General features: G+C 34.0%; 1 protein-coding gene and 1 long non-coding RNA gene across 12 annotated transcripts; one reads left to right on the forward strand and one right to left on the reverse strand.

The window, feature by feature from the left end:
- Window positions 1-12,620: 12,620 nt before the first annotated feature.
- On the forward strand, window positions 12,621-23,638 carry LOC107886363 (uncharacterized). 11 transcript variants are annotated; one of them, XR_005913844.1, is made up of 11 exons: window positions 12,634-12,991; window positions 14,047-14,445; window positions 14,552-15,725; window positions 15,947-16,030; window positions 16,125-17,988; window positions 18,242-18,351; window positions 19,421-19,531; window positions 19,697-19,975; window positions 20,595-20,759; window positions 21,791-21,875; window positions 23,214-23,638. It is a non-coding gene; the product is annotated as an uncharacterized lncRNA (long non-coding RNA). The 11 variants fall into 11 exon arrangements; XR_005913843.1 differs by having other exon boundaries at window positions 12,621-12,991; window positions 14,047-15,725; XR_005913840.1 differs by having other exon boundaries at window positions 12,641-12,991; window positions 14,552-16,569; window positions 17,825-17,988.
- A 623-nt stretch (window positions 23,639-24,261) lies between these two features.
- Window positions 24,262-25,280, reverse strand: LOC107886361 (uncharacterized). The gene has a single exon (XM_016810286.2). The coding sequence runs from the start codon at window positions 25,094-25,096 to the stop codon at window positions 24,329-24,331; it is 768 nt and encodes a 255-aa protein (XP_016665775.1). The 5' UTR covers window positions 25,097-25,280; the 3' UTR covers window positions 24,262-24,328.
- Between the last annotated feature and the right edge of the window lie 917 nt (window positions 25,281-26,197).

The following is a 26,197-nucleotide window of genomic DNA, read 5'->3' on the forward strand; positions in this document are numbered from 1 at the left end:
AAATACATCATTTAGCTCATAAATCTTTTCATAAGATAACGATTCATTCCATTTGAATACTTACCATCTCATTTCCTTTTCATACCCATTGAACTATCTAGAATTTCATTCAATACTCGGGAAAGCTCACACATAGTGTGCCTTTACATATAACTGTAACATTTTCTTTACATCAATGCTCACACGAGTTGTGAAATGGATCTGCTCACACAAGCTATGAGTCAGAATATAAGCTACATGATGCTACTCACATGAGCTGTGGAGAACCCGCAGCAAATGCAGGACCTCAGCAATCAATAGGATATTCAAGACCAGCACCTGAAGGTTCAATCAGGACTCGTTATCCATCAATTCATCATAACATGAATACATTTATTTATAGAATCATTTAGTTTAAAATAACATAACAATTAGTTAATTTAGCTACCATTAAAGTGATTATAGTTCATACAAACTTACCTCGATAACTAAGGCGTGGAAGTATAATCGAACACTATTCCAAAGCTTTAGCTTTTCTGCGATTTATGTCCGAATGTGGTTTTTCTTGATCTAAATAGATAATTTCAATCAATTAAGTACTTCTAGTATTCAATTTAATCCATAGTTCATATTTAAGAAAAATTACAAATTTTCCCTAAACATTTTAACTTTTCACAATTTAATCCTTAGGCTCATAACATAAATATAACTTATTTTAGCCTAATCCAATTTAACCAATGGGACCTTGAAACAACCCTTAATTACCAACAATTCACAATAAAACCCATAGACTTACACTTTTAACAATTTAATCCCTATTTCCAAAATTCATCAAATATCACTTAACAAAACATGTTTATTTTACAACAAAGATTAATAATCTATCAACTAACATCAAAACTCATTTAAAAAATTCATGCTAAGTCCTTCAACCTTTTACAATTTTGTAAATCAACCCCTGGGCTAGCTAGATTAAGCAAAAACAAACTCAAAAACATAAAAATCAATAAAAACGGGACCGAAATCACATACCATGCAAGCATCTATGCTATCAGAATCTTCAAGCCCTAAAATGGCTATTTCTTTCTTCAATTTTCAGTAGAGAAGGAGAATAGAGAAGATGAAACAATTTTTTTCTATTTAGTTTAGGCTTTAATTACTCAATTACACATTTAACCTTTAAAAGTTATAAAAATTTCATTAAAACATATCCTTGTACATCCACTAACACTTAAATTGGTATATTTACCATCTTAGTTCGTTAACATTCCTTACCATAGCCATTTGAACCTTTTAGCAAATAGAACTCAACTTTTACACCTTTTAAAGATTTAGTCCTTTTCACCTAATTAACTAATTAAACATCAAAATTTCTTAATGAAATTTTAAGACAGACTGAATATAACCATGTAGCCATTAAATATATAATAAAATAATAATTCACTCATCAAAATCATGGTCCCAAAACCACTGTTTCTGACATCACTGGAAACGGGCTATTACAATTTTGTGCATAAACGGCTTGGGACACAGGCTGTCACATGGCCGTGTGAAGCACACGGGCGTGTACCCAAAGCGTGTCTAAAATAGTATAGGTGCATATTTCACATGGACAGACACACGGCCTACGATACGGTCGTGTGTGGGTAGTTCAACTGTTACACGAGCTGACACACGGCCTGTGGCACGACTGTGTGATCCAAATCAGAGAGTTACACGGTCAATACACACGGGTGTATGGGATAAAAACATAGCCATGTTAGAGCCACATGGGCTAGGCTCTATCACACAGCTTAGACACATGGCCATTTGACCCCTGACCTTAAAATTTTTAAATTATTTCTAAATGTTCTGCTCTATTCCAAATTGGTCCCTAAATGTCCATAATTTATTTCTAGAGCTTTGAAAGCTCGATTTAAGGCCAAACTGAATGGTCTCTTTCATATTGAATATTACTTGTGATGATGGATTTGAATTGACTATTGAATATAAATTGTTATTAAATGTTCCAGCTTGACTAATAACATTTTGTATCCTATTTTGGCAATGGCAACAAGATGAGGGTGTTGCATTTCCCTTGTGTACTTAGCTTGAATGATAAAGATTTTATCTTTCCTTTGCTTGATTTGGAGTCCCAAAAAAAATGTTTAGCTCTCCCATCATGCTCATATCAAACTCACCTTGCATTAGCTTAGAAAATTCTTGACAAAGAAGATCATTAGTAAAACCAAAAATAATATCATCAACATATATTTGAAATACTAATAAATCCTTATATTTTATTTTAATAAAAATTATTGTGTTGACCTTCCCTTTACAAAAACCTTTTTCAGTAAAAATATTCTATAATCTTTCATATCAAGCTCTAGGAGCTTGTTTTAAACCATATAAGGCTTTTCAAAGTTTGAAAACATGGTTTGAGAATTTTTGAATCTTCAAAATCAGGTGGTTGTTCAACATACACCTTTTCATTTATAACACCATTTAGAAAAGAACTTTTTACATCCATTTGATAGAATTTAAAATCATTAAAGCCTACAAAAGCTAAAAGCATTCTCATGGCTTCCATCCTAACTATAGTTTCATCATAATGTATTCATTCCTCTTGAGTGTAACCTTAAGCATCAAGTCTTGTAACACCCCTCTCCCGTATCCAACGCCGAGACAGGGTTCGAGGTGTTACCAGACTTAAACTCAACCAACTACATAAAATCGAGCCGTAAAATTTTGATCAATTTAAAACTTTTCATTGCACATACATTTTGTCCCTTAAACGGGCTTACGAGGCTCAAACCATACATTAGGGGTGGTCCAAGACTAAATCGAGAATTCAAGAAAAACTTGGAAAATTTCAGGCTTTAAGACTCCACACGCCCGTGTGGGAATAGGGCACACGCCCGTGTGGGAATAGGGCACACGCCCGTGTGTGTATAGGGCACACACCCGTGTGGAATTAATTTCTAATTCACACAGCCAAATACACGCCCGTGTCATTGGCCCATGTCCCTCACATGGCCACGACACGCCCGTGTGCAAAAACTTGGGTATTCTGTTTCTGACATCAACATTCCCAAAATGTCACACGACCATGGCACACGCCCTTGTGCCTACCCATGTAGACAAATACAAGCCTATTTTCCAAGTCATTTTGTCACCCTCACAACATACATACACACACTTATACAATAGCATACAACAAAGCATACATGGGCACTTAAACATCCATAAACATGTTATGATCATGTCAATTTCTCATGCAATAGATATCATAGATTTTACTCACATCTTTACCACATTCATGCCATAATCATTTTAAACACATCACATAAGACCATAGCACATGCATGCATATATAAATAGGTTTACAACCTCAATAGCTAATGTAAATCAATACATTTGGCTAAAACAAATGTCACACACACAAATATTTAAACTCTTATACATGCCATAGACTCAAGGTACTTGAAATCACTTACACCAATAGTGATAGCTTGATAGTGTGTTAATATCTCCAACGAACTCCAACCCGAGCTAACCTGGCATCATAGAGAACATGGGAAAGGAAGGGGGTAAGCTTTATGCTTAGTAAGTTCATATGAAAACAATAACCAACTCATTAACATGCTTTTATCAATGTTCCTAACCTATTCTCAAATTCATGATAAGCTGTCTTCTTGTACAACAGTACTATCAGAATTAGATCGATTGGAAAACTTATTTGTCTCATCAAAACAACTTTCATCAGAGTCAGGAGATATCACACTATCGCAGGTTAAATATGGCATGTATAGCTAGACTCACATACACTGTGGTACTCCTAAAACTGACTAAACCATAGCTCTGATACCACTAAATGTAACACCCCTAACCAGTATCCATCGCCGAACTAGGGTTAAGAGGCAGTACCGGACATATCAGGACATTTCGCAATCAAAAGTCACGCATCTTCATATCATAGTCAAACACCAACATTAAGTCCTTTTCTTAGGTCAATGAGACCATAAACATGCAATAGAAAGAGGTCGGGACTAAACCGAACACATACAAAAATTTCCAAAACTTAACAATTCTTCTAAGTTATAAAGGTCACACGTCCGTATGAACAGGCCGTGTGCCTCACACGGCATTAGACACGCCCGTGTGTCTAGGCCGTGGCGAAACAGGGCATGCATACTGACTTATCCACACGGCCACAAGACACACCCATGTGTCTAACCTGTGGTCAAAACTGAATTGGCCACACAGCATGGCACATGCCTGTGTGTACACGATCGTGTGGTCTGCCTAGGCTTATTTCGAAATGGCCCTCGAGCAACACGACACGCCCGTGTCCCTGCTCGTTTGGGCAAAAAATAGGCCATTTACAAGGCCAATATACCACCCATTTTGGTCCTCCCTACAATTCAAAAATCAAACACCATATATGCAACAGTTTCAGCCAAATTTAACTCCAAACATGTAACAATCATGCCATAACATTATCAAAAAATTCCATTCTCAATTCACCAACCAAAACATGCTAAATCTATACCAAAATCATACCAATACATATGTTTCAATACTTCAAATTTACAACATTCAATCTCATGATCAAAACTTACCACTTTCTCAAATAAACATATACCAATACTTACCAAAATGACCAATTTCTATAGCCATTCAAAACACATCATATATATTATATTGTATCACATATATTATACCAAGAACTCATTCATATACACAACCAGAATCAAGCCAAATCACATGGCTAGATATATACATCACCAAACATATTCATATACTTCTAGCCTATACATGCCATATAACCAAATCCCAAAATATTAATTACCGAAATGATAACTGGATAGTGTGATGACATCTCCATCAACTTCCAACTAGAGCAGATCTCCAAAAAATACATCACCAAACATATTCATATACTTCTAGCCTATACATGCCACATAACCAAATCCCAAAACATTAATTACCGAAATAATAGCTGAATAGTGTGATGACGTCTCCATCGACTTCTAACCAGAGCAGATCTCCAAAAAATCTATAAACATAGGAAAATAAATGGAGTAAGCTTTGAAAGCTTAGTAATTCATAAGCAATTAAATCATTTCAATGATATTTATAAACCAATATCACTAAACCAAAATTTACAAATCTCAATCAAATATACCTTCATTGTACTCGTAAATTCAGATAATCACATTAAATAATTCACTTAACTTATTTATTAATGAACGTATACCCATGCTTTCAAACTCAACTAACAACTGTTAGCTCATTCATTTAAATCAAGCTCACACATATTCATTTCATTGCCGACCAAACCATGGTCATTTATTACAAATCATACATAAATTTATATCAACTTCTTTATAAACACTTCCAAACTCGAACATTCATAATTTCCTTATTCACATAAACCAAATTCACATACATGAATCATATAGCCAACTCAACCATTTTGATTTCATTATCTGTTCAAGTTTTCGAACCAAGCAATCATACATCAAAGCCATGTTTCATGTTTTGTAAATCTCATATCCGAAACATAAGACCACAATCTCATATAACGAGTATATATAACACGTCATATTACTCACTCTTATTCAAAGCCATATCACACTTTCAACCCACATCTTTAATCTTTTAAATAGCACTAATAATGATATCCAATCCAACTCATTTCATCATTCATTTACAAAATTTTTCATCTACTTCATACTTAATATTATCAACCACAAAAGCTTCGTATGTACCTGTACCATTACGTTCTTATCTATCACATTTCTCACTTCAATGCTTGAAACACTAATTCATTCGATTGTCCTTGAACATTCAACGAACTCACACACTTAGTGCTAATTAATTAGTCGAAGCTAGAATTGTATCGCACACTTAGTGCCAAATAATTAGCTAAAGCTATAATTGTATCTCACACTTAGTGCCATTTACTCAGCTAATGCTGTTATAATCTCGCACACTCAGTGACATTTTAATAACCATAGCTATTTCATTTATCGTACACTTAGTGCCTTAAATTCAATTCACATTTTACATACTTCAACTTCACAATCATATTCCTTTACAACTTAATTCATCACATATAATGCACATACATTTCAATTTAATAACATTTATTTACTTATGAACTTACCTCGTACTAACACGGACGGACCGGAACGACTATTCGATAATTTTTTACTTTCCCCGATCCAAAATCGATTTCCTCATTTCTTGATCTAATTCAATAAAAATTCAACTTATTTAATCACATATTTAATCAAATTCATCGAAAAACAAATAAATGGTCTAATTACACTTTGCCCTTGACATTTCACATTTTTTGCAATTTAGTCCCTATTTCACAAAACACAAAATATTCAAAATTTAACCACATCCATGCTTGGCCGAATTTCACCAAATTCCCTAGCAGACCATTTCTTTCATTTATTTCACACTTTGACCCCACAATTTACAAAATTTACAAATTAGCCCAAAATACTCGAATTCATCAAAAATCCTAATACAAAATATATTTGTCTATCATCAAGCTTTCATATTCATCAGCTAATATTACAAAACTCACAATTTCATCAATGCCATAACTCAAAATCATTAACAAAATCAGAAATTGAGACATGGGCTTGATAAAACACAGTGCAGCAATCTCAAAAACATAAAAATCATTAAAAACTAAGCAAAACACATACCCGAATTAAGCTCCCTAGGTGTCTAACTTAATGGCTTCATCCATGGCTTCTTTTCTACTCAAAAATTAGCCATGAAAAGATGAACACCACTATCTTATTAATTTGTTTTATTTATTACTACTTATTATACCAATTACAAAATTAACCTTTTTAATTTAATTATGAAACCATATAACTAATGTCTATTACCGTCCATCAACCATAATAGTGGCATAATTCCATTGTAAGGACTTAACAATTAATAAACCATAACAATTTAGTCCTTTAACAATTAGATTGTCACTTTTGCATTCTACGCGATTAAGTTTTTTTTCATAAATCGGCACTCAAACGATGAAATTTTCAAACAAAAATTTAACACATATCAATTCACATACTTTAAGCACGAAAAATAATATTAAAATATTTTTTTGGCTTGGATTTGTGGTCTCAAAACCACTATTCCCACTAGGGTCTAAACCGAGCTGTTACACCATCATTTGATAAAGCAATCTAAGTATCCATGGCTCTCAAAGCAAACAAGGATTTTCTACTTAGGGCATCGGCGACCACATTCTTCTTTCCCAGATGGTAGTCAATTATTAACTCATAATCTTTCATCATCTTTAACCATCTTCGTTGCCTTAGATTTAAGTCCTTTTGAGTCATCAGGAATTTCAAACTCTTGTGATCGGTGAATATTCGGCATGTCTCACTGTATAAATGGTGTCTCCAAATCTTCAATGCAAACACAATGGTGGATAGCTCAATCATGTCTCAGGTAATTTTTCTCATACGGTCTCAGTTGTCTAGATGCATAGGCGATCACTTTGCCTTCTTGCATAAGTACACATCCTAACCCATTCAAGGATGCATCACTAAAAATCACAAACTTTTTTCCCAGCTCAGGCTAAATTAGCACCGGAGCCTCAGTTAACAATGCTTTCAGTTTCTCGAAACTTTGTTGGCACTTCTCTGTCCACTCGAACTTAACATCATTTTGTAATAACCTCGTCATTGGAGTAGCGATCACTGAAAACCCCTTAACAAACCGTCTGTAATAACCGGCCAAGCCCAAAAAGCTTCTGACCTCTATCACGTTCCTTAGCAGTTTCCAATAAACAATGGCTGAAATCTTATTTAAGTCAATTCTAATACCATCTCTCGAAACAATGTGTCCTAAGAACCTAACTTCACGAAGCCAAAATTCACTTTTACTGAACTTGGCATACAACTGCTTGTCCCTCAAAGTCTGCAAAATAGTTTTCAAGTACCCGGCATACTCTGCCTCATCTCTTCAATAAATCAAAATATCATCGATGAACACCACAACAAATTTATCCAAATAAGGCCAAAATATTCTATTCATTAAATCCATAAATATGGCAGGAGCATTTATTAAACAAAATGGCATAATGAGGAATTCGTAGTGGCCATACCTCGTTCTGAGGGTAGTCTTAGGCACATCTGATTCTTTAACCCGCAACTGATAGTAACCGGACCTCGGGTCTATCTTTGAAAATACCGTGGCTCCCTTCAATTGATCAAATAGATCATCAATCCTTGGCAAAGGATACTTGTTCTTTATTGTCACATTGTTTTGCTATCGATAATCTATATATAGTCTCATCAAACCATCTTTCTTTTTCATAAATAATACGGGAGCACCCCAAGATGAAAAGCTCGGTCTCGCAAAACCCTCATCAATCAACTCCTGTAACTGAACCTTCAACTCTTTTAATTTTTGGGGGGCCACCGTATACGGAGCAATCAAAATAGGCGCAGTACCAGGAGTCAAATCAATGCCAAACTCTACTTCCCTAACAGGAGGTAACCCCAAAAATTCTTCTGGGAACACATCTGGATATTCACATACTACCGGTACCGAATCAATCTTTAACTCAGACTCTTTAGTGTTTAAACAAAGGCAGGGTAAGCTTCGTACCCCTTTCTTACACATTTTTTAGCAGACATGGAAGAAATCACTGCAGGCATGCCATTTAATTCATCTGGTTCAACCCGAAGAACATTACCATTCTCACAATTCAATTCAATAAACTTTCTTCCACAATTCACCACCACATCATGAGTGGTCAACCAATCCATACCAAGAATTAAATCAAATTCATCAAACGGTAATAGTATAAGATTAGCCGGAAAATAATGACTTCTAATCATTAAAGGGAAATTTTTACATACTTTATCAACTAACACATACTTGCCTAACGGGTTTGACACCTTTATTATGAACCATTCAAAATAGAAGTCAGATACTCAAGGGTCTCACAAGATAAGTACCTATACCATGGCCCAACCAAATCAAGGTAACTTATCTCCGAAGTACTGATATCATGACCCAAAGCCAAATCAGCCTATATGCATGGCCCAAAGCCAAATTGGTATAACTCACACCCAAAATGCTAATATCATGGCCCGAAGCCAACTCACTGTATCCCCTAATGACATGTCACTAGCATCCTAAACTATTCCTAAGGTTCAACCGGAATTTCATTTGTTGAATTATAGCCAAATCACTATCGTTCATATCCACTGTCTCGTATTCGCAATTTATGCAATATCAAAGCATATGAAATACATTTGTATTGAAATTTATCACATACGAACTTACCTCAAATGTGGAAACGACGAAATAAGTCGATTAGTCGATAACTTTAGTTTTCCCCCGTTCTAGATCCAAATTCTGCTTTTCTTGATCTAAATATATTCAACATTAACTTATTTAATAATCTCTCTATTCAATTTAATCCAAAACACACATTTAATCACATTTACACATTTGCCCCTAATGTTTTACCACCTTTACAATTTAGTCCTTATTTCACAAAATCTCAAATTTATAAAATTCAAGCATAACCCATGCTAGTCCAATTTCAATTAGGTCCCTAGTAGCCCATATTATTCATTTATTTCACATTTCTACCATACAATTTACACATTTCTCAATTTAATCCCTATTTTGCGTTTTTCTCGAAAACCATTTAACAAAACTTGTATATCTATCAACAAACATTCATAATCTATCAAGAAACTTCGAAATACACGTGTATTCATCAATGGAATCATTCAAAATCTTTAAAAATTTTTCAAAATAGTCCCTGGGCTAGGTAGTACTAGTTACAACGATCATAAAAACATAGAAATCACTAAAAACCGAACAAAAATGGACTTACAATTGAGCTAAGCAATGATCGAACACTAAATAGCTTCCATGGCTTCTTCTTCCTTTGATTTTCTGTTGTATATGAAAGATGGACACCATTTTATTATTTTTTATTTATTTATCTTATGTTTACTAACATTTTACATAATTAACCTTAGTTAATAAACATTAAAATTACATATTACATGTACAATATTGTCCGCTTACCAAAAAAATGGTCTAAGTTCAACATAAGGACCTTAAATCTAAGGTTCTATAGCTACTAGATACTTTTAGCTAATAGAACTCCACTTTTACACTTTACGCGATTTAGTACTTTTTACTGAATTAAGCATTCAACGATAAATTTAATTCACGAAACTTTCACACATACACGCTATCATGCTATAAACACTTAAAATAATATTAAAATAATTCTTTGATCTCGAATTTGTGATTCTGAAACCACTGTTCTAATTTGACTAAAAATGGGCTGTTACATTCAACTTCATCTTGTTCTGACGTGCTAGACTATATTTGCATCCTAGGTTCCCATTGCATATTGTCAGTTGTATTAATAGGTGGTTGTGAAGATGACCCACCTTTGAAGAACAGTAATTTTGGAGGTGTTTGTGACACTATCGGTGAAGAACTACATGGTTTCGAATAACCTGATTGTGCATAGAATACTAGAATTGTAGGCAATGGCGGATACGTTGGTGTTATTGATGGCAGTGGCATGTAATATACTCTTGTGGATAGAGATGGTGTAAAAACTATTCGTGGAAAATGTGTTTATGCATGGTATGATGGTGCATAATGTGGTGCTTGTGTGAAAAACATGGGGTTAGTAAAAGCACCAGAAAAATATGAACCATACTGACCTAGAACCCATCGGTATAGAATTTGGGGTTGGAGCTAGTGCTGATGAACTTGACGCATGAACTCCCGATCACGGCCTTATGTGGGACCGAGTTAGCCTTCTACGATAAATTTGTGTGCCTCTTTCCTCCTTCAGCAATAGATATGGCTTATCGTGAAGCCTAAACCATGTCATGTAATCTAAAGGCATCACCAAATCCTGTTTGACAATTGGTTCACGCATAGGTATGAAATCATACCTATGTTCCCAAATGTAGATAGACTTGGCATGGAATTTAGGCAATTCTTCATCGATTCTCCCTTGCAAGTCAATCTTGCGAAGTTTATCGAGCTCCTAGGATAAGAGCGGAATATTTTGCACATTTCAGTTGTATCACCTGATCATATTCATGTATCTCAACAGTTGCAAAAAATTATATATGAGACTTTGACATGCCAAATATTGTGATTCGTAAAAAATTTGACCGGAATGCATTATTGAATTCTCAGATCGAAGTATGACATCCATTCAAAATACAGTATGGAATTATAAATTATATTACATATCAAATATTAAGTTGCAAATACTTAATTATTATATAATTGAAATTTTCAAAAACTAACCTCGTTTTCTGACCGTTGATCAAACAATAACTAGATATCTTCAAGCTCGTTCGATATACCCACATGACTTGTGTCATTGTTCCACCTATTCAAATAATATGTTATTTCAAAATTATAATAATGAAAAAAATAATATGATATCTATATTATTAAATGAATTTTACCTTATTACGAGTGAGAATTGATAAGGAAAGTTTACTCGAGGATATAAAAATGGCAAGCGGTACCATGCCTCTAACTGAAGAAGGAGTATACGACCACCAATTTTAATTTTCTGTGGTTCAGTTCCCCAATACATCTCTCGATACAATAATTCCAAGACAACTAATCCCCAACTAAGTCGCCCGACTTCTTTTAAGTAGATTAGTTGTAGGAGTCACCTTAAATGTACCAGAACTTGAGATTTATCTAACATTAGAAGACCCCCGATCAAAAACAATATGAATGCTCGAGTGAATTGTTGTCTTTCAACAACACTAAAAGAGTTGTCGAGATGTGAGAAATTATCTTTTAACCATTTAATTTCTATCCGGCTACCACTAAATTCCCCGGCACCTTGCCTAATAGTTGATGGTGAATTGTGCTTCAGTCGCGAATGTGAACTACCCATGTAAGAATTGGCTCATCAACCAGTAAACCGAGTTGTAATGTCACATCTTTAAGTGTAATTGTACACTCACTGCACAAAAGATGGAATGTGTGTGTCTTGGGTCTCCATTTTTCCAGCAAAGCATTAATAAGTGCAGGCTCCAATTTAGTCCCCCTGAGCATACAGGACACATGTAAGAATCTCGTCTCTTCCAAGTGTTGTTCAATAATACATAGTGCCCTCACACTTAAATTGTGTATATATGTCTCGATAATTTGATCTTGTTCTGATTATATAAACATAAAAAATATAAAAAATAATATTAGCAATAATAATTATATTAATTAAAATAAAAAATGTAATAATATTTTTCTTACCCTTTGTAATTGTAGGTTAGAAATATGCTTGTAATCTAAACGAATTAGAGGCATTGATATTTTTATAACTTTAAAATTATGAAAATTAAATAAAATAAAAAAATTTACAAAATAGAAAATTGACAGAAATTGAATGGAAAAAATTGAGAATAAAATAGTTTTGAGAATAGATTAACAGGATTGAGGGAATTAAGACAATAAGATTGAATGAAAAAGAACAAAAATAGACATGGTATATAGAGGAAAAAAAAAGTTATCTTTAGAGAAAAAATAGTTATCGTTGATCACTAGTTGTTGGTCCCAACAGTTATAAAGTCAATAGACGGTGATTTTCTTAACAGTTTGGAAATCCAGCGATTTACAATAATTTTCTTTTCTTTTTATAAAAATGACAAAAACACTTCAACCATTTTTTTAAAGCGGCCTATTTCCTAATTTTCGAAAAATCGTTTAAATTTCTAAATTTTCTTTAAAATCAGCATATTGACCGAATTTTGCAGCATCTAAACTCAATGACTTAATTATTTTTAAAAGTTTAATTTTACCATTCATATAGAAAGTTAGAAATCTGTCCCTTAAGTCCATTTTTTTAGTAATGGATTTGATATTATCCGCACCGACTTCCATAAAGTTTTTAATGTTCCAGTTAATCGCAATCTGACAACGAAATAAGACAGAGAAGAAGCAAATCAGCTGCTCAATCCTTTTCTTTCAGGTAAGCCACATTTTCTTTTTTAATGTAATGTTTCGACAACAATGACGGAATTATGTAAGCAAATATTTCACCTACTACGTAGAAGCTCGAGATTGCTTTTTAGGCAGTCCGAATATCTATAGATACGAGAGGCTGTTTCTAGTTGGCGTCTTCTATGAATTTCTTTCCGCAAGGACTTGTTTTTAGCCGCCATTTGCTTGTTTCCCTGTGTTTTCCTTCATTTCTAACATTACCAGCATTATTATAATAGCAAAAATGTACGTTCTATATAGCCAACTGGAGGATTTTTACGCTTTTCTTGAGGCCATGATTTTCTCTTACTTTTGGAAGATGCTGCTTGTTTCCTTTTGTGGGTGTGGTGAATAAATGTGCAGAAGAAAATTAGAAAAAAGAACATAATTTCTGTTTCTGGCTATTCTTCCTGCAGAATTTCCCACGCCACTGTTTTTGGACGGGCTAATTCGTTGTGCATCATGAAGAAAATGTTATAAATAAGTAGAAAGCAGAGTGGTTCATATTTGTTTGTAGTTTTCTGATTGTCTGTTGTTAAATTATGGTTTAGGGTAGATCTATAATTTAGGACACATTGAAGCAATTGAACCCCAATACTAATTGTGATATGTTTTTGTAGGAAACGATAATGCCTTATAATTTTACATTAAGCACTCTCAAATGTAGGTTTTAGGAGGTGGACCTCCTTTATTTACTTCAATCACTTTTATAAAATAGCCACTCTCAGACACCAGCTTACTTAGTAATTACAAATAGTAGAGAATCTATCAAACATAGGAAACACCATCGGTGTTCATTCATACTAACCGGGGATGATAATTGGAAAACCACACACTTGAAAGCTTCTTCTGCCTTTAGAGCTCCAACACGAGGTCTACAGACACAAAGCACTTCACAGGATTAGGATATATGTTTTGACAACTCAAAATAGTCACACCAGCATACATGCACAATGTAACAAACAATTGACTGCTCCTGCTTTTTGGTATTCGATTTCATGTGCCAACAATGTAATGACACTTTGACACTAATGCTTATTGTAGGATCAGTTATGCAAGAAGGATCACAAGGCATCAAAATTAATTAAGTGCCACTTGGTTTTGTTGCATGGCTATAAGCAACTTCATTGGGATATCAATTACGGAAACTAGTTATTGAAAAAAATAAGCAAATATTCTTGGAAAGAAATCAAGAAACAAAAAACAAAGATGAGTGATATTTCATCAATGAATTCTTGGCAGTCCATGACAGGGTTTCTTAATGGATGTTGCAACTGTCAAATGCATGTATACTTACAGTCTGCATCTGTTTTGATCCAGCACTCCCTGTTCCCATTTGAATCATTGCAATTAAGTGTGAATTGAGGTGGGATAGATTGGCTCTTGTAGCGCCGCATTTTCTTTGAGAGGGCTCTTTGAGGAAACATCATTATGTCGTCATCTGTAAGCATATGACCTCCATCCTCATGACCTCCATCATAGAAGATGTTTTCTTTGTTCTCATTCTTTTGAGGCTTGCCATGCTTATATGTGGCTGTTGAGCTTTCAGGATGAACTTTTCTGTGGAACATGTGCAAGATCTACACAGCACATTTCAGCGAATTAAACAACTCTACCTTTTTCAACATCAGAATCCTACGCACACTGTTTAAATCTCAAAACATCTTGAAATAAAGAAAAAGAGAAGAAAGAAAAGGAAAAAAGAAAGCGAAAAGAGTAGGAAGTATTGTTAACACATTCTTGATATGCAGACCATTCAAATTGGTCCAGTTATCTTGGCCAGAATTTGTCAATGTTCATACTTAGGATCATATGGTCACAGCATACATTTTATTGGATTCTATACTTACAAAGCTTTCTTTTTAACCACATTGGGAAGCCATGGTGAAGAAGTTTGGTCTAGTTGTTATGTTTTTTGACGTACCTTGTGCAGTTTTGTTTCTGCTGAAGCAGAATCAATATTTCCTTCAGTAGCGGCAGTAGAGCTCCTAGAAGCATTGAGCATTTTTTTCTTCAGCATTTTTTTCATAATATGCACTGCAGATTTATCTCCTTCCTTCTCTGTTCGCTTTTCCTCCTTGTCATATTTACCCCCTACATTCTCTTCAGTTATTTTAGTCCTCTGAAACAGCTCCCCAAGTGAGGTCCTGTGTTCCTTTTTGGCCACTGTAGTTGTTTCTGACAATTCAATTGCTGAGCCAAAAAGATAACCTTGGAGTGGACAAACTGTAGTACCATTCCCATTGGTATCTGAACCTTCGATTAGCTTTCCACTAAGGGTAATTGTGCTGCCATGGCTACTTCTTCCAGCGCTGACATGACTGCTTCTTCCAGTGCTCACATAACTGTTTCTTCCAGATGAGTAGCCTTCTTCTTTAGCTTCTGCTCCTAGAACCTTCTCCAACTCATCATTAATAAGCTTCAGCTCATTCTCTGTTACTTCAGTTTCTTTTTCAGTTATATTTTCTACAGAGATAGCAAATGTAGGTGTTGATGGATCAGGAATGTTAGGGTCTGAACCAAGGGTGCCGATGGCAAGAAAGCCATGGAATAGCTCAGACATTGCCGATGATGAATCCTCTTCATAGTCTTCTTCATCTACTCGTGCTGCTTCTACACCAGCAAATGACTTTCGAAGATGGTCTCTCTGGGATGGCCTGAATGGCTTGGTACCATAGTTTGGCTTTGAATAGATTTGTTGGTCATCCAGTAATGACTGCCCGGTAAGACAATTACAAGAATGCCCTGACACGAAAAAGTTAAAAGAAAAACTTGGATGACAGTGAGATAGATGAAAGAATAAGTTCTTGCATAGCATTTTAGCAGAGACAGTGATTACTTTTCCCTAACCATGACAACATTTAGTTACGATTGTAGTTATTCAATCTCTATGTATGTACCATTATGTAATTCGTTTTTGGTTCATCTTAAATCTATATTCCAGCCATCATAGCGAGCAGCATAAAGATATACTGTTCAAAGGTCTGAGGTTCATCTGCATGCAGTCTAAATATGCATCACTTGTCAGGTTTTATTACTTCTGTAGCCTCTTGTGTAGATTATGGCTATTCTTTCAGTTGCATCTTCTGTATAAAATCACAGCAAAACAAGCTGTATGGCAGGATGACACTTACCAATGGCAAAATCCTTGAATTGTTCACTGCTATTTTGGCGAAACTTACGGTGCATCCAACCTAGTAACTGCATCAAAAGAGAAAAGTTCAATCCATAGAATTGAGGAAGATCATTTTCACTAGAAGTGTATACCTTCATCTCTGCTCTCAGGGAATCTCAACTTCGATAACTTGTTGTAGATGGTGGGTGGAATGGTGATCTACTTAACCGTTTTATGATGGACTGTTTATGAATGTGAAATGAATTAGGTCCTTCAAGACTCCTGACATCTGAGATAAAGATGGCTGAAGAGAAACACATAGATCATTACAAGATTTGGGTTGGCTATTAATTGTCAGGATCTCATCATGTAGTCAAATGGGAAGTGGGTCCTTTGCTTCCGGAGCGCAAAATTCGATATAAGCCATCCACTCATGTTCAAGTGTGAGGCAGGTTACAGGGTTCATGACCTTTTCCTTTCTTTTCATTGTCTGTTTTTTTTTTTTGCATGATTTGTCAGACTGCTATACTTAAAGATCTTTATCATGGTGGCATATATGAATCACTCACATATCCATTAAATCTCTAAGTTAAGATGCAATTAACTAGATGCAACAGTTAGAGATCCACAATATGAACTGTACCATGTTGTGTGTCACCATGCTTTATGACACAGAAATTTGCTTGTACTTGTCCACTTAGGATGTTGATGAATATATTATCATTTTAAAATAAATCGGTTACTTGGTATTTGGCGGAAGAACCTTGCTTTACTTCTAGGGGCTGCAGAGACTATTTTGTTGGATTTCAGTGGTTCAAAGGTAACTTGAAAACAGAAGGTCTTCTTCGTTATGACTACAAAATATATATCTGCATGGTGCTCCTTAGTTTGTCAGCTACTGTGCAGTTTCTAATTGGATGACAATAGTGCAATAGACAAGAATAAATGATAATTTAATAAATATCTTTGTACTTGAAACATTAAAATGATGTCAAAGTTGAATTTAAAGAATTTCAATTCTATCAATTTAGCCAGCGAATGGATCCACTTGATATTCTTGTCAATCATTTTGGAACACAGAAAGCATTCATTTAGCTTATAACTACCTCAGATATGATTAAAATTTTAATCTTTCATCTGCACATTTCCTCACATGTTATGTTTCATAAATCATTGCATTTAGTATGTTGTTAATTTGCCATTAACAACATTCATGGCTTGTGATCTAAGTGCTTTCCAGTCTTCCATTCTGTGGAATGTTGAAGTTGCTTTCTTACTTAACCAGTCATGTACATATCCACTGTCATTATCTTTGAAAGGCCCTATCAAGTTTGTGACTTGAAATATTCACTGTCTTGGTAGCAACTTCATCAGTTTGATTGAGCTGGAAAACAAGGAAAGGATTAATCACTGAGAGATAGGTATAAAGCCATATTTCATGAAAGGGAACAAATATTCATAGATGTTGATTAGCAAATTCTGATACCGTCAAAGACTGATGGATCTTTGCAAAATTTTAATTAACAACTGCAGAAACATTATATGTGAATTCCATAGCATGCTTTGATTGCTCTTGCTTTAGCCATGTAGCCTGAGTAACTATGAATGTGAAGCTAAAGTCCTAATATTACTTTCCTCTTCCATGCTGGCTAGTGGATGCTTGTTCTTAATATATTACCTTGTGACTGTTGTTCTGAATGTTTTTAGACGTTGGTTATCTCTTCAACTAATACAATTTCCATCAAGAAAAGAAAATTGATAGTCGTGTCAATGGGAAAAGGCAGCTCTTTGATGTTCCTGTGTAAAGAAAATATCTGGATCCATGTCTCTACAAGATCATTTTGATTGAAGGTCTATCAATTCTACATAAGGTACTATATAACATTTTAAATATATTAAGGATGTAGTAAAAGGAGCTTAGTATGGACTTCTATTATCATTTGACATTACCACCCCCTTCATTTGTCTCCATAGTTATGATAATTTAATCAACATCTTCCACTCTTCTTCAAAGAACAGTGCAAGAAGTGTGTGTGTTTGTACCTCTAACTCCTCTAGATTCTGATGAAACTTGTAAGCCATTCTTCTGTATAAGCATATTAATTCCTTTTCAAAATTAAACAGGAATATGCTGACAGTCATGGTACTGCTCTTCTTGAGGCTTTGCAATGCTAAGTGATGGTCCTGGTCCACTTGCAGATTTATTGTCCTGTTCTTGAATTATGATGTAACAGGTATGAACTTGATGGTGTATCAAGTACACAAGAAGGAAAATGGTGTTAAGAAACAACAATTGATTATAATGGGATTAAATCTCTGAAAACAATGAAATAAAAATGGAGTTGATGCTGATTCTAAAAAAAAAAAATCAGATGAAACTATAAAGGGCAATATCAATTTGAAACCGATCAGTATGTTAGATGTGGATCAGTTCTTTCCTGATTGAATCTTCTGTTCCTTACCTAGAATTTCAGTTTCTGTTTCAACTGTACTAGCTTTAAGTTAAGGGCCAAGATTTTAATTTTTTTTAATAAAAATTTCAGCAATGATCATGGTGAAGGGTAGTTCCTTCCTCGTGCAGCCATCCTGGTGTTCCTCCTTTTTTTTTTTTCTTTTTTTTTCTTTACAAGATGGAGTATATGATGCAGAATTGAAATTGATTCCTAAACTATTGCAAACTCAGGATAGTAGCGAAAATGGATTAATAGATATCTAGAAGCTGGAAATGAAAGTAAGATATTGACATTGTGATTTAACGATATTGTTCTATATAACTAATTTTTCAAGAAATGTAGAGAATTTGAATTTGCAGTAGCTCCTCTTTTTATGACCAGTATAGCAATTACTTTATCACTGATTTGTTCCATCAAGCATATGAATTTGTGGAATTTTGCTAGTCAAGATAAAAGATGTGTTTAAATGTAAAAATACTAAACTTGGATTAATAGTTGTGGCAGTGTTTCTTCCATAGTTTTCTATACTTGTATGGACTATAGACTCGTTGTATGTATCCATAGTTTTCTATACTTGTATGGACTATAGACTCGTTGTATGTATGTTATTGCAGTTTTAGTGGTTCTAGGTTTTAAATCAAATTTGAAGGTTTCAGCTGTTAATTTCACAGTGTAATTTTCCTTCCGGTTCTTCTTATTGAGTCTTGTGTTGTGTGTGATACGATCATGCACTAGAACAACTACATTAACTGTCAAAATAGAATGCTCCTGGAAATGAAAAATGGGTCTGACAGAAATGATATGGCATATTAGGCATCCGTGTTAAAAACTGACGGTATACCACATGTAGGGTCAGGTGAAATTCTGCGTATTCTGGCCACCATGAAACTGAGTACGCACTGTTGGGACAATTTCCTGCTTCAAACATGTTGCAAAATGACAGCTTGGAAGAAACGAAGAGGTAGTTTCACCCCTGGTTGACCTATTACGTTGTATCATTGGGTCTGAGTGAGTAGACCCACACTGCAATGTGAATTCATGCTGGATTTGTTGTTATGGTCATCTTTGTCACTAAACTTATTGACTCTCAATTGTTTTACTAACTTTACCAAAGGTGGGTCTGTAGTTTCTCTCTTTGTTAAACAGGGTATTCTTGCATTCAAACTGTGGAGAATCAGTCATATAGATAGTGTCAAACAAGCAGAGCTTGTGGTGAATCAGCACCGTTTGCTTGGGTGTCAGTAATGTTGATATGTTGATTCTGCACAATGATTGATCCTCGACTAATCGAAATGTGTTATGCCCTTGTGATCCTTTGGTTCTTCTGTGGATCACAGAAGCTGGTGAATTGCTGCCACACACTTGCATGTTCAGGCCATGTGGATTGCACAAATGAGCAAAGACAGTAAGTGTGCACCATTTGTGGCTTTCTATTTAGTAAACAGATAAGAGACAACCCATGCTCTATATCAGTATAGTGCAAAATAACTTTCTATTTGGTTTTCATGCCTGGAATATTTTTAATAAATATATTGAACTCACAAATTGCCTCAAATCCAAGATACATGGTTTAAAAATTTAGAAGGAACCCAACATTGATACATGTCTTTGAGCTTGTGTGATCAAACTTTGTTATAGTACAAGAAGAAAAATTAAGATTTCATACGTTCTTAATAACTCAGGTTTCTAGTTTCCTTTGATGGGACCTATTCCTATATTTATCTTTCTCTCTCTTTTTACCTTTTTTATATTTAATGAGAATAGAGCTGCCTGTTTTGACTGAGCTTAACATAATGTTGCCAATATCATGTATTCAATGAATTTAATACATCTTAGTTTCAAATTTAAGCTATTATTGTTAAAACTTAAAAAAGACTACGAGCTGAAGGTTAGAAAATAAATTGCTCAACACTACAAGCTCTTATGGATTAGGTTGCAACCATGATATTTTAATTTCTATAGTTCGATTTAATTACCACCAGAAGCTAATTGATGATTTCCTGTGGAAATTCTTATCCATTCAGAAGGTATTCACCAACACAGCGTCTATTCTGGCACACCAAGAACAAGCACTTCTGCTGAGTATTTTGTCTCTCTTCATTGTGCCTGTTCATCAGCAAAATAACCCTCCTGCCCCCGGTTTGCAATTGTGATTTTCTCTGTATCTCGTGGCGCATATTTTTTACACGGTCAGTTTGAAAATCATTCATCTCGGTGGCCCCACTTTTTTCATTTTGCTTTCATGATGTTGATCTGCTAATGATAATTTTTTGTCGTCTTTAATCTGGAGCCAACAGCATTGTGATACGCCCATTAAGCAAGACAAAGGTTGTGTAAATGGAGTTAATGGTTTCAATTTCTTTTGTTTAAAATAAGTAAATAAAACCTTAGTTGTGTTGTTTGATTCCTATGATTTCAATCCTGGCCAGGAGCAAATAAAGTTGAGGGGATTAAGTAATTGAGTATTTAAGTTTCGGCTGATATGCTCAATAACTTTCCTATTTAAGTTCAAATCAAACATCATTCTTTCGTGACTAGTGACACTTTATCTCACTAGTAGGAAAACAAGAATTTCATACCTTGCCTACATTTCTGCTTTGCATTCTGCTCCTGCCCCCCTCGTGAACCAATTCATCTGTCTGTCCAAAAAGAAATGAAAATTTCGTGCTACTGAAACTTTGATTAATATCTTAATGTAGCAATGGAATTAGTTGTGATATGTGAGATCTTATGGCATCTACGCTATTTATTCTGTGGAAAAAAGGTGCGAAGATGAAGATGACTGCATAAACCTTGTACTTCTATTAAGTTAGGAGTTAAGTTCTTTCATTAGGTTATAGTTTGAGCATTGATGAAACAATCATTCTTCCTTCCAAGTTTTCACCATTAGTATAAATACCTGATGCACTGCGTTATCACTTATCACATATTTTCTGATGTGATAAAACTTTCTTCTCATGTCACAATTCAGGAGTGATTGAACGTACTGTTCTTGGATAATTCTGACTTATTGTCAAGTTTCATAATCTTACCCACTACCTTGATGATTATAAGTTGTATTCCTCGTCTTGTAGTTATCTTTATTGTTTTAGAATGATTTCTCAAGTCCATAAACCAAGTGGTCCCATTTTTTAAGATGATTTTTATCATGACAACTGGTATGTCTTTTCTAAATCTAGTATTCCTTGTTTGTTTCACCTTAACATTTTGTAACTTACAGCTGGGATGTGGAAAAAATGGATGTGCCATGGCTATGGAGGATCAACAATTACAGTCACCTTGTGGGACTCCGCTGGTTTCTAGAGGTACAACTTGGATTTACAATTCCCATACACAAGTGCCCCCCCCCCCCTCTCTCTGTGAGGGCCTTTGCCTTAACAGTCGGTTCTGCAGTTTACCTTGATTAAGAACTAAAAGTAGCCTTGTCTCAAATTTTCCTTACACTGTGAATTTGGAGTCACGTAGTTTTTTGAACTAGGATTCATATGGGGGAATGAAGTTAGAATCTTTTCACTCTAAGGAAAAGGTAACATAATTCAGGGAGAACAGTTAAGTGACCTGATTATTGGAATTTTTCTAGAGATACTTAAGTTCGAAGTTCAAACCATTAGGAAATGAAATGTTTATTTCGATTGCAAGTAAGATCAAGTTGGCAATTTGTGTACATTTATCTCATTCTTGTTATTTTCCTCTATTATAATATGATAAAGTATCATAAATTTTTTAAAAAAATCAACACATTAATAATTCTTTTTATATATTTTTTTGCATATTTTTGTGTGTGTTCGAATGTTGTGTCTGTATCGTGCCAAAATTCTTAGCTCTTTTGTGGAAGGTCAAATGTATAGTGTGGACTAGTGAACCTACACCAAGACTAACACAAGCCGACCTCAAGCCTTAAGGTCAGTCGGCATTGGTTTGGGCTAGCAACTGGCTGTTTGTTGCATTCATCTCTATTTTTTCCTTTTGGCCAAATTAGGTACTGGGATTCAGTCCCCACTTGATCCTAACTGCTTGTTTTCTGATTAAAAAGTGACGATAAAAGTGCTGTTTAATGTGGGTTTACAGTAATACTGATTTGGAGTGAAGCTAGAATGCAAAACCAACTTGAAAGATTAATTGTCAATTGATTGATCCTGTTATGACTCTATTCTTGTGAGTGTGAGCTTTTCAATTGATTGACCCTGTTATATGACTCCGTTCTTGTGAACTTCTACTTGTCTATAGAAATTTAAATCATTAAATATTCTGCCTTTTCAATCTATATAACCTTAGCATGGGTATCTGTAATCAGTAAAACTAAAGCTGGCTTGCCACTAGTAAACTTAAAGGCAGAATCGTCCATATTTGTGTCATGTTTGATGTTTTTTATATCATAATTGTGTTTAAAATGTTATATAAATATATAAATTTTGACACGTGTATATGGAATGCCCTATTCGTCATAATCATCCCTCAGTCATTTCATTGCATGCCCTTTGATCTTATCATCTGACATTCAAAACATCAAAGAAAATGGTATAGTTATCAAATCTGTTTTGGACCAGTCTTTGAATCTTGTTTAGTATAAAACCCTCTACATGAACATGAATTATGTGATCTCATAGGCAGCCAAATGAAATGTATGTGGGCTTTTTTTTCAGCAATGGGAGAGATAATATGAGTTGAAAGCAAATATGAAGTAAAAGGTCAAGCTTTTTCCCAGAGATTCCTCTCCCTATCTGATGGTTGGATGATAAAAGTTTTGAAAGGGTCAGTCATCAGTTTCAGTATGTTTTACATATATGTGTGTGAAAGGTCGGATAATGGGTGTGGTTCCCAAGTGATGAGATTGGTGGTGGGTGAGGTGAAAGCAGAACAAATAGGAAGGAGACGATCCAGTGAGCAGTGATCCATAACATGTTTTAACTTTTGCCATTTGTATTCTTTGTTAGAATAAGAAAATAATTGGGACCGGAACATGACCTTGTACGTTGGACAAGGCAACTCCTTTCAGTTCAACAATATCTCATTTGTCATTATTTGTATGGCTACGTTCGTTTTACTGTCATATATTTTCATTTTGCTATATTGGTGAAAAGTTTTGACTATTTATATTTAATTTGTATTTAAAAAATTAAAGAAAAAATAAATAAGCCATGACAATCTCAACACGGTAAAATAAAAAGGATTAATTTTATTTATTTGTGAAATATGCTATATCATTGCTATCCTTTATTTTATTTGTTGTTATTTGATTTTAATTACCAATATTTTGATTTTAACCCTAATTATTCTAAATAATCGAATTTAAAATCGATTAGTTAACCATATGATTAAAATTTTGATGTAGTTTCATCTCTACCTATGACTGGGTAAGTGTTTTTCTTTTATCTTCTGTTGAGTTTATGATTTACATAAATAATCATTCACTAATTCTCCAAAAATTATCATTAAATTACAAGATAAAAAGTATTTAAGAGTTTGATTATTTCGTAAAAAATATAACTATTTATTAAATAAATAAATTTACAAAATATATTAAACAAAACTTTTAAATTGAATTAAAAAACAAAATGTATGATTTAGGATGGAGGGGTAAAAGAAAAATAAGGAGGCGTGGTAAAGGTTGGGTTAAGGTCACGAGAAAGAGGTTTTTGGGCAGAACATTGACCTATCTTATCGATATTGCCACCCCAATATTAAATAATATTTAATATAATAATATTCTCTTTTTTTTCCTCAGTTTTAAGGTCTCGAAAAATTCTGAAACAGAAAATTACACATTTGGATTCCAAAGACCCCATAAACGAGAATTAAATAATCCTAATATGTCCGGTAACACTTTCCTAGCCAAACCCTTGTCGTTACTTGTCGGCGGCGGCCGCGTACCTATTTCCACATCACTATCTTCCGCTACCGGATATTCCTCCGTCATTTCCACCGCTACAGCTGACTCTTCTTCAACATTCTTCTCCGTGAAAATGACGTCATCAGCAAAAACAGGTGCTTCCTCGGTGGAGACGGGGGCTTGGTGACCCGGGAGGTCAGAAACCGGGTTCTCGGGAATGCGAGAGACTGTTTTGGTGTTAGCATCCCTCCTTTTGAGACGCGCATTTTTCTTGGAAGCTTTGTGGGATTCGCCACTGGATAAGTGATCTTCAAAAGCTTCGATAACTTGATGGATAAGCTCGCGGTTAGGAGAAGAGTCCCAGCGAAGCCAATAAGTGGTGTAACAGTCGAAACAATCGCAGTCGAAATCAGGCGGCTTATGGGAGGGTTTGGCGGCGGAGGGTGGTGGGTGTTTCTTGGAAGATCTTTTCTTGGGAGAGATTAAAGAAGGGTTGGTGGTGGTGGTGGTGGTGGTTTTGAGAGACCTTGTAATCATGTAAGCTAAAACTTGTCGGTCCTCGAGAGAAAGGACTGAAGCAACAACTAAAATTGCAGCTGGAAGAAGGTTTAAAACGGAAAGATGGTCTTCACTAGAAGAAGCAGAAGAAGAAGAAGAAGGGGATGGATATACTTTACCTTTGTTTTTGAGCTTCATGCTTTGCTTTTCTTTTTCTTTTTTTTTTTTGTGGTTTCCCTGCCAAGCTTTGCTTCCAACTTTCAAGTTGTAAAGGAAGGTTACAAAAAATAGTTAAGTAATCAAAGTAGGGATTTTTGTGGGACAACCTTAAAGGTGGGTTTTTTTTTTTTATCTCTCCAATGTGTGTTTTATTTTGAATAATATATTATTTTGAATAATATAAATTAAAAGTTGGAGTTTATTTGATTATCTATGTGTAAGTTAAAATATTAAAAAGAAAAGACTATATGAGGTGTTCACAATTTTATACAAATCAAAGTAATAAAAAAAAAAGCAAAGAAAATTTATTAGATTAACTTTTTTATTTTATTTAGATCTAATCTATTTGGATAAGCAGTTACTCGTTTTTGTATTTCATTTTAAACTTGGGTACTTCGAATTATGAATTAAAGCAATTGCTTTTAAGAATTTTTAAATGATAACATTTTAATCATTTTTAAAATTAAATCAGTTGCTGTTAGCATTGGATAAATATTTTATTTATTATAATTTTATATATAAAAAATATTTTAAAATAAAAAATTTAATATGAATATCATTATATTTATAAAAGTTTATAAATAATTTTAATAAAATAAAAGTTTTAAAAATATATATTAGAATTAAATAAAATATCTTTTAAAATTAAATATTTTATCTTATAATGAAATCATATGTACTAAATTAAATAAAATTATGAAGAAATTTGAAAAGCAGTGGAATTTAAAAAAGTAAATTGAGAATCTCTCTCGAAATTACTCATAGATTTTGAATTTTTCTAATATATTTATCCAGACAAATAAATTTATTTTTAAAATTTTAAAAACCTTAATACAAATGAAATCTAAAATGTTAGGATTTTCAATTGCTTTTTTTATAAATAATTTGTTTATAAAATATTAAGTTAATAGAATTTTACAAATTAAAAAATAATTATAAAAGAAGAATAATTATATTAAAAATAAATAATATAAAAAATGTCGTTATATTTGTAAAAAATTATAAATAGTTTTAATAAAATAAAATTTAAATTATATATTTATAATTAAATAAAAATACATGTCTATTAAACCAAATAAA

The sequence above is a fragment of the Gossypium hirsutum genome, chromosome A03 (assembly GCF_007990345.1).
Source record: "Gossypium hirsutum isolate 1008001.06 chromosome A03, Gossypium_hirsutum_v2.1, whole genome shotgun sequence".
Lineage (NCBI taxonomy): Eukaryota > Viridiplantae > Streptophyta > Magnoliopsida > Malvales > Malvaceae > Gossypium > Gossypium hirsutum.